The sequence below is a fragment of the Dothidotthia symphoricarpi genome (genome assembly GCF_010015815.1).
Source record: "Dothidotthia symphoricarpi CBS 119687 unplaced genomic scaffold P153scaffold_17, whole genome shotgun sequence".
In the NCBI taxonomy this organism is placed as follows: Eukaryota; Fungi; Ascomycota; class Dothideomycetes; order Pleosporales; family Dothidotthiaceae; genus Dothidotthia; species Dothidotthia symphoricarpi.
The window spans coordinates 349,346-361,645 of NW_022985024.1; the positions used below are offsets into that span (position 1 = coordinate 349,346).

The following is a 12,300-nucleotide window of genomic DNA, read 5'->3' on the forward strand; positions in this document are numbered from 1 at the left end:
AGATTCCACATTGATAATTTTCCTTCTTGAGATACCTTCCACAGAACTGCGTGTCTAGTGATAAACCATCTTTCATCTCATACATACATACTCAACTATACACAGAAATGCCACCGCGCCAGCTCAAACAATCACCCTCTCAAAGCTATACTTCGGCACCCGCTGACTGATCAACATACCCATCTCGCGCTTACTCCTCTCCTCCTTCCTACCGCCCTTTCCATTCTTCATCTTCTCAACACCCATCTCGACCTTTGCGCCGAGCGGAAGCATAGGCAATTCATCGGGCTTCTCATTCGCCAAGAACGGTTTCCCCTGCTTCATCATCGCCTTGTTAGACGGCTTCTGCGTCTTCGGCAGCGTGGAGGAAAAGCGCAGGAACTCTGATAGCAGACCTCGCATGAAGCGTGCCTCCCAGAAGCCGTTGAGCGCCTCAGAAGTATCCGCGTGCAGAGCCTGGACAATGTCCGCGCTGCTTTCGTTGGCGGAGCGTGCGAGCCAGGCTCCGGCGCCGATTGCATCGAGCGTGCTGCTTAGCAGGGAGGCGACGATTGATACGGCGTGGTCGTCTGGATCTTCAGTCTGTGCTTCAACGGGCGAGGATTTCGAATCAATGAAGTCGTATGGCGATGTCCAGCCGCCGTTCTTGAGCTCGAGGTGCAGGAGTCGGATCAGGGATTCGAGATCGCGGCGCGGAAGCATGGAACGCAGGGTGGAGCTGATGAGTGGCGCGGGGAAGGTGTGGAGGCGGATAAGTGCAGGGCGGAGGGTGTGGCTGCGAATGAGGAGACCGTGGTCAAGGACCGAGAGGGCGTGGTCGATTTCATGGGAGGCGGCTTCAATTTCTGAGGTGATGTCAACATCCATCTCTTCTTCTGGCGCAGCGCCGTTCGTGAGAAGCTTTGTCGTTGCATCGGCGTTTGGTTCATCGTCCAAACTTTGCATGAGGAGCTTAATAGCCTGTACTACTTCGCCTACAGGAAGGAAATGGCTGTGGTTGAGGACGGCCGAGACGATGTGCAGCTCTGGGTCAAAGTCGATGAGAGCCTTGACGATATCTCCGTCAGCGATAGACGACACTGGGTGAGTATCACCATGAGCATCGTCCAGCTTCGATCTGCGAATCGACTCTTTGGTGAGATTGCCGGTCTGAAGTAGCCATTGGAAGACGTTTGGTGGAAAGAAATCGACTTTCAATGCGCCGCGTGGGCGACTTTCGCCTGCGTCAACTTCTACCCACTGGAAGATTCGGCTTAACGCATATAAAGCATGCTGGCGGTGTTGCTGTCGATGTATATCGGGGATGGCCTTGGGTAATATCCATTTGCGGAGTTGATCATCCGAGGGCTCCTCGTCGGGCTGGTCAAGGGCCATGGTATCCACGTCAGGAATCTTCGGGCCGACACCGTTTGTCAGAGGCCCACCGTTCACTTCATTTTCACGCTTCGCCTGTAAATCTGCCGCCTCTAATTCGATACCCAAGTCTGCGGCCAGAGTTGCTTCGAACTTGGCAATCTTCCCGTGTTTGACGTATCGATCGAGCTTGGCCTTTCTATCTTGCCACTTCTGCAAGTCCTTGGTCGCAATGCCCTTACCTAGAGCATCAACAAGTAGCGTACCCTCGGTCTTGACTCGCTTCCGTGTGACGGTCTCTCCAAATTGCATACCGAAAATCTCGTCTTCTCGGACAGCAACAACCAGACCAATGTCGGCATAGTAGGCTACCAGTTTTGGGGCACCAGACACTTGCTCGCCCGATCCAGGTTGGGTGTGCTTTCGCTTTTTCGTGGGGTTCGTCGTATCTGAGGCATTCGGAGCAGGATCCAAGGAAAGTAGGGCTTGCAGGGAATTGAACTTGGTATCAAATACACGGCATGTGTGTCCGGATGTTGTGAAAAGGAGATCCTGCGAAATGCGCAGAAATGAATCAATGCTTGATGCTGGAAGTTTCAGCTCCGACTGAAGTTTGGGCACGGTTCCAGAGAAGTCGTATGCAAGCAGAGCTCCTTCTGTCAGGACATGAAGAGAACCGTTAGAGGCATGTAAAGCGTAGTACGGTACGGAAGTAGTGGAAGTTGGTGTGCTTGACGTGGTGGGGAGGTCCCAGGAGAGCAAGTGCTTCAGAGGTGTTAGAGGGGCTGTGCTGAGATCCTGCGATCGTGGTTGGACCTGCAAAAGTCTCAGGATCCTGGAACTGTCCGGCTGCCGGCCAACAATACAAATTATCTGAGTGAGTTCCAGAAGATCCGATGTTTCTTCGGCTGAGGGATTCACAACGGCTGCAATGTCCTCTCTACTCTTAAGTAGGCCTCGTGTTACTGCTTTGGCAGTTGCCACTGCAACATGCTCGATCGCGAAGCCGGATGCTTTGGACGGGCCTACTGTTTTCAGGTTTGCGACCCATCTTACAACCTCAAGGTCTGCTGAAAGACAAACGACGTCTCCATTGTCAAAAGTAGCGAGCACATCGTGTGTCGCATCTTTCATTGAACCACCAGCTAGGACGGGAAGCGAGTCGAGGGCGACGACGTGCGCAGAGTTTGAGGGCGCATAGGATGTCTTGGCTGTGTGCGCATTGTCTCCCGAGATCTTCTCATGGAAGCAGACCAGCTGAGACTTGTCGCTCGACGTCGATTCTGTGACAGAGACATATGTGAAGCGCTGGGACGACGTCTTGGAAGAGCCTTTTCGGTAGATCGAGTAGGGCGCCGTGGTCAGGCAGGCGCTGGGAGGGAGGGCATGCGACGTCACGAGCTGTGGGTTTTGCAGCTTTGGACATGGTCAGCCAATGGTGGCGCAGACATGTTAGACAGGACGTACACTGTATATAGAGACACACTCGCCATCCAGGCCAACGACGATCTCAGTGCGCTTCCTCTTCTTGATGCCGCTGATGCTGCACACACCAGCCGCATGCGTGCGCCCGTTGGTCGAGCTGACGGGCTTTGGCAGCGACGCCAGCGTAAATGGAGCCCCGATTTCCTTGTCGAAAGACATGTTTATTTCCGGGCCAGGTGCTGAGGGTTGTCCGAAGTTTGCGTGAGCCGGTGCTCGAGCCGCGTGGGTGAGCTCCAACTTGGAATCGCCGACATATTTTTTTGGCACCTCGAGCTAGAAGATAAAAGTGGGGACCGATTCTTAGTGCGTGGCTTGACGTGTGGCGCAAATCGCGTCGCGTCCAGTCTTGACGTCGCGTTTCCGTGCTTTAATTGAGTCCATCTCTCGCGTTCAACGACTGTTACCGTCTCATCTCCGTCGTTGGCCCCTGCTACCAGTGTTTACATGCTCTTCTACGTTTTCGAAATCTAGTTTTGTCACAGCATGCACCCGTTTTCTCTCTCTTTTCGGTAAATGGCTCTTGGCGCTATACAAAGCGTTATGCATCTAGAAGAGAACAAGTCCTTGCATCCTTTCTTCTCCAAAGCTCCTAGTACGATTAGTCATTGGTTAAGTAGGCAACTATGCTCATACAAAGACAGAAGACCAAGCACCAATACACGAAACTCCCTGCGACGACCTAAACGATGACGATTACGAACAGCCACCTACGAGTGCACAACCTCCTAAAGAGCGAAAGAAACGGACACGGAAGAACGATGGCGTGAATGAAAAGAAGAATGGCACATCCCATACCAGGAACCAGGCGTCGTTGGATCGATTTACCCTTCGTACAAAGGCACAGGGCGCCAGTGGGGCGACTGACCATGGACATGTCTCGGAAGAGCCGTCTCATGACGACGACACAAACCCGGATGGAAGAAAGAGGAGGAAAACAGAATCACCCAACCCTTCCATTGCCCCGACAGCTCCTGTACAATCACTCCCAGTGAACGCAGATTGGCAAGAGCAACCACAGGCAGAGGCGGCAACAACTTACCCCAAAGACGTGGACCAGCCCTTAAATGTCACACTGCACGACGACACGGCAATGGCCAACTCAACGGACGTCCAACCACCGAGCGTAGCTCAGGACCTCCCGCGCCCCAGTACACCGCAAGCCTCCACCCAAACCGTTATAGACGCCAATAATACCGACACCTCTCTTGATACTGTTGAAAACCAGCCGAGAAAAGTTACACCAAAGAAGCAGATCAAAGTCAGCAAGAACGGAAAGCTTCTTTCAAGTCCACCAAAACCTATCACAAAACCTTCAAGTCCGCCAAGGAAAAGACGAGGTCGACCCCCAAAGGTCAAGATTTCTCCTACTGTGACGATCATAAGGTATGGCTCGGATGCTACGAGTCGATTAGTGATTGGCCAAAAGATCGAAGATGTCCTCAATAGCAAGCCTTCATCGAAGAGACGACAACCCAAAAAAGTGCCCTCGAAACCTGCCGACCCACCTAAGGTCACACATCCATTCTTTCTTGACAAAAGTGCCCAAACAAAAGACGACCCTGCTGCTAAATCTGCTCCCAAACAACCTCCTCCGACGCCGAGGAAAAGCGCTTGTACCCCAGGCAAGTTACGAGCTGAGACTCGAAGAGGCCAATCACCTGAACCAATGCCGACATTTGGAGTATCAGCCTTGGGCAGTCGAGTTGCGAAGCAGTCCGGGCTGAACGAAGCTTCATGGCCAACGCGAGAAACAGCCCACGTTCGCAACTCTGACGGGGCGGGCTCATATCAGTATGCTAAACATGAGACAATCACACATCTCCCAATAAGACCTCGGAAGATGAAAAGTACCGTAGCATCATTTCCCAAAGAGGAAGGCTTGATCGCGAAGCTGTCGCAGGAGCTTTCGCGGGACATTCACAAGAAGCATGATCCGCTTAGGTCCAACTTCGAACCGCCAGCAGATGTTCGCCTACCCGGTCGATTACTCGTCACCGGTTCTGAGTTGCAAAGAAGAGTGCGCAATCAAGTTCGTACGCGATTGCCAGTGGCTGGCGCACAAGATGTGAATATGGGATATGCTCATCCAGCTATCACTACGCTTTTCAGTGAAATCGAGCACACCCTGACACCTTTCGATGACGGAATATGTGAAGGCCAGGTATGGACTCAGAAATACAGTCCCAAATGCGCATCACACGTCCTCGGATCCAACAATGAGGCATCTGTCTTGAAAGACTGGCTGCAAAGCTTGACTGTCATGGCAGTTGGAGGTGCACAAGATCCTTCAAAGGCAGGTACCACCTTAGAAGCAAAGAAGCCGCCTAGGAAGAAGCGACGGAAGATCGAGGATGACTTCATTGTCGGGGACGATTTCGAGGAGAATGAAGAGATGGTAGAAATTACAAATGTGAATGAAGCCGGCGTTCATCGGAGCATATCCTACAGGCGGCCGTTCTGGACTAGGAATAAGAACGTCGTTCTTATCAGCGGACCGCACGGTTGTGGAAAAAGCGCAACTGTATACGCCGTAGCCAAAGAGCTAGGTTTCGAGGTGTTCGAGATGAACTCTGGGAGCCGTCGCTCCGGAAAGGATATCCAAGACAAAGTCGGCGACATGACAGCGAACCACCTGGTAAACCACCAGCGAGGTGGAGCATCAGCCAGAGAAGAACTTGTGCCGGCTGACGACACAGACAATGAGCGTATGAGCACCGCCCTCCAGAAAGACCTCGACAGTGGACGACAAGGCACCATGATGTCTTTCTTCAAATCTGGCCCCACAACGCAAGCAAAACCCAAAATCAAACCAAAGGCACCCGAACCAAAGAAAGCGCCGACCTCTGCTATCCAGGCCATGCTGCCAATCGCTGGACCGCAGCGCAAGTCTCAGAAACAGTCCCTGATCCTGTTCGAGGAAGCGGACATCCTCTTCGAAGAAGACCAACACTTCTGGTCCCAAGTTATAAAGCTTGCCTCGCAGTCTAAACGGCCAATCGTGATCACCTGTAACGATGAGCGACAAATCCCAGTACAGGACCTACCCTTGGCTGCTATACTTCGTCTTCAGCCGCCTCAGGTCGATCTCGCAACGGACTACCTACTCGTTCTGGCGGGTAGAGAAGGTCACATACTCGAACGACAAGCTATCAGCGACCTGCTCTACTCGAAGAACCAAGACCTCCGCGCTAGTATTGCCGAGCTGAATCTTTGGTGCCAGATGTCTGTGGGCGATCGGAAGGGTGGGCTGGAGTGGATGTATCAGCGATGGCCACCCGGGAGGGATGTCGACGAGCACGGTCGGCTGCTGAGAGTCGCCAGTGAGGGCACATATCAATCCGGCATGGGATGGCTATCTCACAACATTTTTGAGTCACACAACAACACTGGATTCGACAAGCAAGACGAGCTGCTCCAGGATGCTTGGCGAGATTGGGGCATCAACCCGACGGAATGGAGCAACAACACATCATCTCCGCTCACTCAGAACAGCCAATTGAAAGAACTCGAACGCCTCGAAGCCCTGACCGACTCCCTCAGCGCAGCAGACATCTACTGCCGCGTCGACCTCCCCTCCTACACCTCCAGCCACGACCAACCAACCGACCCCACTCTCCCGCCCATGCCCACAAAAGAGCGGCAAAGCTACACCCTCGCCGCCTCCCCGCTGCAAACCGACCCAAAAACCGACTTCCTAAACCTCGACACCTCCCTCTACACATCCACCTACCTGCAAACCCAGCGCGCCTTCCCCCCAGCCCCCGCCCCCCAACCAACACACACCCAATCCATCCTCACACACCGCTTCAACCAGCAAATAAACCGCCCCCTTACCCGCCCCGCATTCGCCTGTCTCGACGTCCTCGCCGCCCCCGCCGACCCCACACCCTCGTCCTCCTCATCCCTAACCCTCTCCTCCTTCGACCGCGCCTTCCGCGTCATCACGCTCGACCTCGCGCCCTACATCCGCAGCATCGTCGCGCACGAGATGCTGCGCGACGCAGAGCGCGTGCGCTTGTCCAATCTGCTGAGCGAGGGCGGGCGGGCGAAGCGGCCGCGCACTACGCGCGCGAGTCGGGTTGCGATGGAGGGCGGGGTTAGGGAGATGGTGAGGCGCGAGAGGTGGTTTGATGGCGCGTTGGGGGTTGTGGAGGTTATGCGGACGGGGGGGATGTGGGCGGGGTTGGGGTGGAGGGGCGAGGGGGATGGGGGTGCTGCGAGTGTGAGTGTGACGGGGACGGCGGAGAGTGGGGGGGAGGAGATGGATGTTGATGTTGATGTTGATGCTGTTGGGGAGGAGGAATAGGGGCGGTGAGATGGGTGGGCGTAGGAAGGGAGTGAGTGGGTGTATGTGCTATTTGGGAGTGGATGATGTATTGATGATATTGGACATTTGACTATCTTTTCGCCATATAGCTTAATACAATGCATATCGAAATCATCATTGAAGTTGACCTTGCCTTTCTAGGACTTGTCCTTTCTCTCCCGCAAGACGCGCATGACTTCAATCGGCTCCGTCTGGCCCACAATCTTCTGAATCTCGGGATCGTTGACACGCATGAAGACGTTGTGTTTCTGCATCGAGTCAGCAACTGCCAGTCACGCCCAAGCCAGCATAACATAACAAACATACCTTCTCATCTCCAATAGTAAACTTGCCCTGCGTCTCCTGATTCGCCTGGCTATACTCATCGAGACTCTTAACCGCAGCATCATTCACAATCGTCTTCGCGAACTTGACATTACCCTTCGTATACTCATGCCCGGGGTAGACTTTCGTATCGTCTGGCAGCGCCGCGAGTGTCTCATTGAGTGCTTTGTGCATCTCCTTGGGCGTGCCTTCGAAGAAACGGCCACAGCCACCGATGAACAGCGTATCGCCGGTGAAGACGGCGCGGTCGTTGCCGTCCTCGGCGAAGAAGCAGATGTGGTCCTGGGTGTGGCAGGGCGTGTGCAGCGCGGTTACTTTTATCGAGCCGATGTTGAAGGTCGAGTTGTGACTTGGCGTTTCAGTGACGTGGTCGCAGTCGCGGCCGCCGATTATGGGCACGTTGAAGGATTTCAACTGGGTAGTTGGTTAGTGGGGGAGGTTTTGGAGTGCGGTGCTTGGGGGTAGTACTATTTTGCTGTTCCCTCCGGCATGGTCGTGGTGGCTGGGTAGAGTGGTTAGTCACTGTAAACTTTCATGGGGTTATAGTGTCTTACTGGTGTGTGTTGATGATCTTGGTCAGTTTGAGGTTTCCGTCTCCTCTTGCCTTTGCCTCGAGGACTGGGAGCACTCTACCCGCAGAAGGTGTTAGTTAAGAGGAACGAAACCATACTCATGCATGTTAACGTACTCGGGTGGGTTGGCTGGATCGATAATCACAGCTTCCTTTGTCTTGTCGTCTGATACGAGATAGGCATAGTTGTTACCACTGCCCACCCCTAACAAGCATGTTAGCAAATTGGCATTGGCATCTTCATCATCAAGGTGCTCATACACATGGGAATTGATTGGATATGCATAGCGCGTGAAGTTACCGGCTGCTTGGCGTTAGCTTCTGGGTGTCTACCTTGGTGTCTACCTGCGACAAGGTAAAGGCATTTACCGTAGCGATTGGTCTAGAGAGTGACGGTAGCGAGAAGCGTTTGATAGCGGTAGCGAGTAAGGTCATAAGGATGGTGCTGTAGACGACCTGGCGGAATAGTGTGAGTGACATGGAGGTTGTGGTTCGTGGTGACATCATCGCGACAATTCGGCAACCACCTCGATTACGAAGCAACACGCCTACATTCTATTCTGTCAAATACAGCAACTCTCACGCGTACAAGGTCTCACGCAAGAAAGCTGGTTTCAAAAATATGTTTTGACAATCCAAAGAACTTCTCATTATACTTCGATCGCATCCAGATGCTAGCTAATCTACGAGCAGAGCGCCGTTGTCATGATCTCATATCTAAACACAATTGCGCCATATTCATCAATGCGTAAGGTTAAGTCGTTATTCTCATCTCACGTCTCAACACCAAATCCCCTACAGCAACGACTTTAATCTCCTCTGCAGCTCAGGCTCGCTCGATGGACCATCATTGCGAAGACGATGCTCTTGCGGATCGTACAGCGGGTCCGCTGTGATCGTGGCTTTGATTCTCTTGCCAAAGTATTCAATCTCGACCGAGTCGCCCTCCTGTACCTTGGTTGGTAACCATGCGTATGCAACAGGCTTGCGGACCGTGTACCCAAAAGCAGCATTGGTGACATAGCCTACAGTCTGCCCGTTATGGAAGACAGGCTCCTTGCCGAGGATCATGGAACGACCATCATCGACAGTCAGACATCTGAGTTGCCGTGTGGGCGCCTGCTTGGATAGTCGCTGGAGTGCAGCTTTGCCGACAAAGTCTTCCTTCTTGTCCATATGAACCGCGTAGGTGACACGGGCTTCGTACGGGTTGTATTCGGATGACATATCACTACCCGACGCTCGAATTCCTTTCTCCAGTCGCAATCCGTTGAATGCAGCACGTCCAGCTGCAACAAGTCCTTGGGGTTTGCCTGCTTGCCAAAGGACATCCCACAGGCGTTGCCCGTACTCTGGCGTGGTTTGAATTTCCCAACCGTGCTCTCCGACATATGATTTCCGGAACATTGTCACAGGAACTCCAGCGATACTTGTCTGCTTCACACCCATGTATGGGAGTCCCTTATTGCTAAAGTCTTCGGAACTTATCGAGCGGATAACATCTCGCGCTCGAGGACCCCACAGACCGAGGCAGCAGGTACTGCCTGTCACATCGCGTACCTGTACCCATTGGCCAGGAGTGTGTTTTTCTTGACGGCGAGCCTCACGTGCGAGGTAGGCGAGATCGGTAGAGGTGTTGGCACCTAATTGGAACGAATCATCTTCTAGCCTCGATACAAAGATGTCGCTCAGAATACCACCGTGGGCATTGAGGAGAAGTGTGTGGGTAATGGTGCCTGATGGCTTGGTAACATCGCTCGTGGTAATCCGTTGAAGCAAGTGGACAGCCCCTGGTCCGGAGACTGAAAATCGATGGAACGTGGACATGTCGTACATGGCGACTGCATTGCGCGTTTTCCAGGCCTCGGCTGCGGCGATTGGGGAGTAAAACTTTGACGACCATGCGTCTCGATCGACATGTCGCCACCCTGTTGGAAGAGTCTTGACCAAGTCCGTATTCGCTTCATACCAGTGTGGCCGTTCCCAACCCCCTACTTCGAGGAAGAATGCACCTTGCTCTCGTTGCCGGGCGTGGAAGGGGCTAACACGTAGGTTGCGCGGTGACTCTTTCGGGGCGAGGGGGTGAATTATGTCGTAGACCTCGACGAAATTCTGCTGGGAGGTCTCGCTGATGTATTCTGGGCTGAGCTGAACCTCCTCGAAGCGACTCACATCGCATTCAGCAATATCGATTCTTGATCGGCCTTCTGTCAGAATCTCTGCCACGGCTCGTGCTACACCAGCTGAGTGTGTCACCCAAACGGCTTCTGCGACCCAAAATCCATCCAGGTTGGGGGCTTGCCCAACAACGGACCCGCCGTCTGGAGTAAACGAGAAGATACCGTTGAAGCCATCAGCAATTTCTGTTTCCCGTAGCGCAGGCAGTAGCTCTTTCGTTGCCTTCCAGGCAGGCTCAAAATCTTCGGAGGTAAATTCGAGACGTGATGGCATATGCTTATCGTCCACCTCTTTCGGGGTCACGCCGAGTGACGCAGCAACGACCGGCATAGGTCGATGGCCATAGTATCCAATACCGTACTGCTCTCCGTGCTCGCGGTAGTACAAGTCCTGGTCCTGGTATCGCAAAATCGGCAGTTCGGCGTTCATTGCGTTTATTCTCTTGTTGACATCGCGGCCGACAAGACCTGGAACGGCTGTAGTTTTCGCATACTGATGCGCAAGCGGCAAGAGAGGAACCTTCAATCCGACCATGGCTCCGATTTCGACGCCCCAGAAACCAGCCGCCGACACGATGATGTCTGCAGGAATGGTGCCGTTATTTGTGGTGACGCCCGTTACATGGCCGTTGTCCTTCTCAATGCCTGTGACAACCGTGTGTTCATGGTAACGCACACCAGCGTTACGAGTGCGTTCGATGAGTAACTGTGTTGCTCGAGCTGCGAGCGCGAGCCCGTCGTTTGGAATGTACAGGCCGCCCAAGATAATCTCTCTGTTGAGAAGAGGATATCTCCTAACGCACTCGTCGGTATCGATGAGGTGCGCCTCGACTCCCCAAGACTGAGCATATCCATGCCTTCGCTTGAGATCCTCAAGACGCTCTGGTGTTGTCGCTATCTCGAGGCCACCCAGTTGGTTGAAGCAGCTTTGGCCATCTTGTTCAAGCGCCAGAAACTTCTCGATTGTGTATTTTGCGAATAAGGTCATCGTTTTCGAGGCGTTTGTTTGGAATACGAGGCCGGGTGCGTGTGAGGTCGAACCGCCTGGCATGCTCAACGGACCTTGCTCGACGACGGTAATGTTCTTCCATCCTCGCGAGACCAGTTCATCTGCAAGATTCGTTCCGACGATGCCAGCGCCGATGATGACAACGCGTTGTGAAGTCGCCATTGCCAAGAATACTGAGAGAATGATTGATTGGGGGGTTGAGCTTCCGGCAACGCTCTTGTTTATGAGGAGCTCTATCACAGATCATATCGGCAGTCGCTGCTCTCTGCTCTTCTACAGCCGCCACTAAGCGTGTCCAGAAAAGCATAAATCTTTCCGCACTCGGAGCATAATGGCATTGCTGGAATCGCAGTTCCCCACCCCGCATGCGGCTCTGATGACGTTTGGCGGGGAAGTATACCTACCATGGGCGAAGGGTCCTGACTGCCAAAACGGGCCTAGTCTTGATGTTATCGTGTCCTAGGACCCAAATCCGGAGCTACATGTCTTTCAGCGAACCCCGCCCTCGCGTCGACATCATCTTGCATCTTGTTGATTTCGAAAGTTTCACTCCTCCCAGGACTACCACTACTTCCAATACCTTTTATACTGCAATCTGCAATCAACCCACACAACATATTCTTGCAACGACAAAACTTTGCTCGGATGCTCTGCTTGGCAAGACTGGTAATCAACGTCTGCATCCGTTCTTGGCCATGAATCCCATGAACATATGGTAATATTCCACGACTCACAATAGTTCCTTCGTTTTACCCTTGCCACAGCAGCTGGAAGTGAGTGGTGCAACAATCCATTGCGATAAGCCGAATACAACAATCCATTGCAACAACGCCCACTCGAGATAGCCCATGAACAGTGGGTTCTTAATGCGTTCCCCTTGCCAATGCCCGTCAAAGACAGCTTTGAGTGCTCTACGACGACGAAGCTCATCCTTCAAGAGGAAATATGAGATGTCGTTTCATACAAAGCATCATGTCCTTTCCGTAGGACTCCCATTGAGATATGAATAGCAAGATAAGGCACCATTCGAAAACGAGTGTTGGCAACTAGACAG

The 12,300-nt window shown here is 53.1% G+C and overlaps 4 protein-coding genes across 4 annotated transcripts; 1 reads left to right on the top strand and 3 right to left on the bottom strand.

Moving 5' to 3' along the window:
• Window positions 1-4: 4 nt before the first annotated feature.
• Window positions 5-3,058, bottom strand: P153DRAFT_322299 (uncharacterized protein). Its single transcript, XM_033665172.1, has 2 exons — window positions 2,821-3,058; window positions 5-2,769 (listed from the first exon to the last, which is right to left on the bottom strand). Exons 1-2 carry the CDS (start codon window positions 2,995-2,997, stop codon window positions 124-126), a joined length of 2,823 nt encoding a protein of 940 aa, XP_033520830.1. The 5' UTR covers window positions 2,998-3,058; the 3' UTR covers window positions 5-123.
• A 150-nt stretch (window positions 3,059-3,208) lies between these two features.
• P153DRAFT_433589 (P-loop containing nucleoside triphosphate hydrolase protein) lies at window positions 3,209-7,144 on the top strand (the record flags this gene model as incomplete). The annotated part of the gene is made up of 2 exons (XM_033673033.1): window positions 3,209-3,430; window positions 3,480-7,144. Exons 1-2 carry the CDS (start codon window positions 3,352-3,354, stop codon window positions 7,142-7,144), a joined length of 3,744 nt encoding a protein of 1,247 aa, XP_033520831.1. The 5' UTR covers window positions 3,209-3,351.
• Window positions 7,145-7,291: 147 nt separating this feature from the next.
• Window positions 7,292-8,486, bottom strand: P153DRAFT_433590 (Metallo-hydrolase/oxidoreductase). Its single transcript, XM_033673034.1, has 7 exons — window positions 8,430-8,486; window positions 8,322-8,364; window positions 8,178-8,265; window positions 8,044-8,118; window positions 7,958-7,991; window positions 7,472-7,903; window positions 7,292-7,413 (listed from the first exon to the last, which is right to left on the bottom strand). The coding sequence occupies exons 2-7, from the start codon at window positions 8,344-8,346 to the stop codon at window positions 7,303-7,305; spliced, it is 765 nt and encodes a 254-aa protein (XP_033520832.1). The 5' UTR covers window positions 8,347-8,364; window positions 8,430-8,486; the 3' UTR covers window positions 7,292-7,302.
• A 369-nt stretch (window positions 8,487-8,855) lies between these two features.
• P153DRAFT_297463 (Aminomethyltransferase folate-binding domain-containing protein) lies at window positions 8,856-11,408 on the bottom strand (the record flags this gene model as incomplete). The annotated part of the gene is made up of 1 exon (XM_033664156.1): window positions 8,856-11,408. One exon carries the CDS (start codon window positions 11,406-11,408, stop codon window positions 8,856-8,858), a length of 2,553 nt encoding a protein of 850 aa, XP_033520833.1.
• Window positions 11,409-12,300: the final 892 nt, after the last annotated feature.

Coding starts and splice junctions, on each gene's coding strand:
- P153DRAFT_322299 (XM_033665172.1), bottom strand. CDS start 2,997: ATGTCTTTCGACAAGGAAATCGGGGCTCCATTTACGCTGGCGTCGCTG. Junction 2,770..2,820: donor AGTGTGTCTCTATATACAGT/GTACGTCCTGTC, acceptor CCATGTCCAAAG/CTGCAAAACCCACAGCTCGT.
- P153DRAFT_433590 (XM_033673034.1), bottom strand. CDS start 8,346: ATGCATATCCAATCAATTCCCATGT. Junction 8,266..8,321: donor TATCCAATCAATTCCCATGT/GTATGAGCACCT, acceptor CATGCTTGTTAG/GGGTGGGCAGTGGTAACAAC. Junction 7,414..7,471: donor TTACTATTGGAGATGAGAAG/GTATGTTTGTTA, acceptor GACTCGATGCAG/AAACACAACGTCTTCATGCG.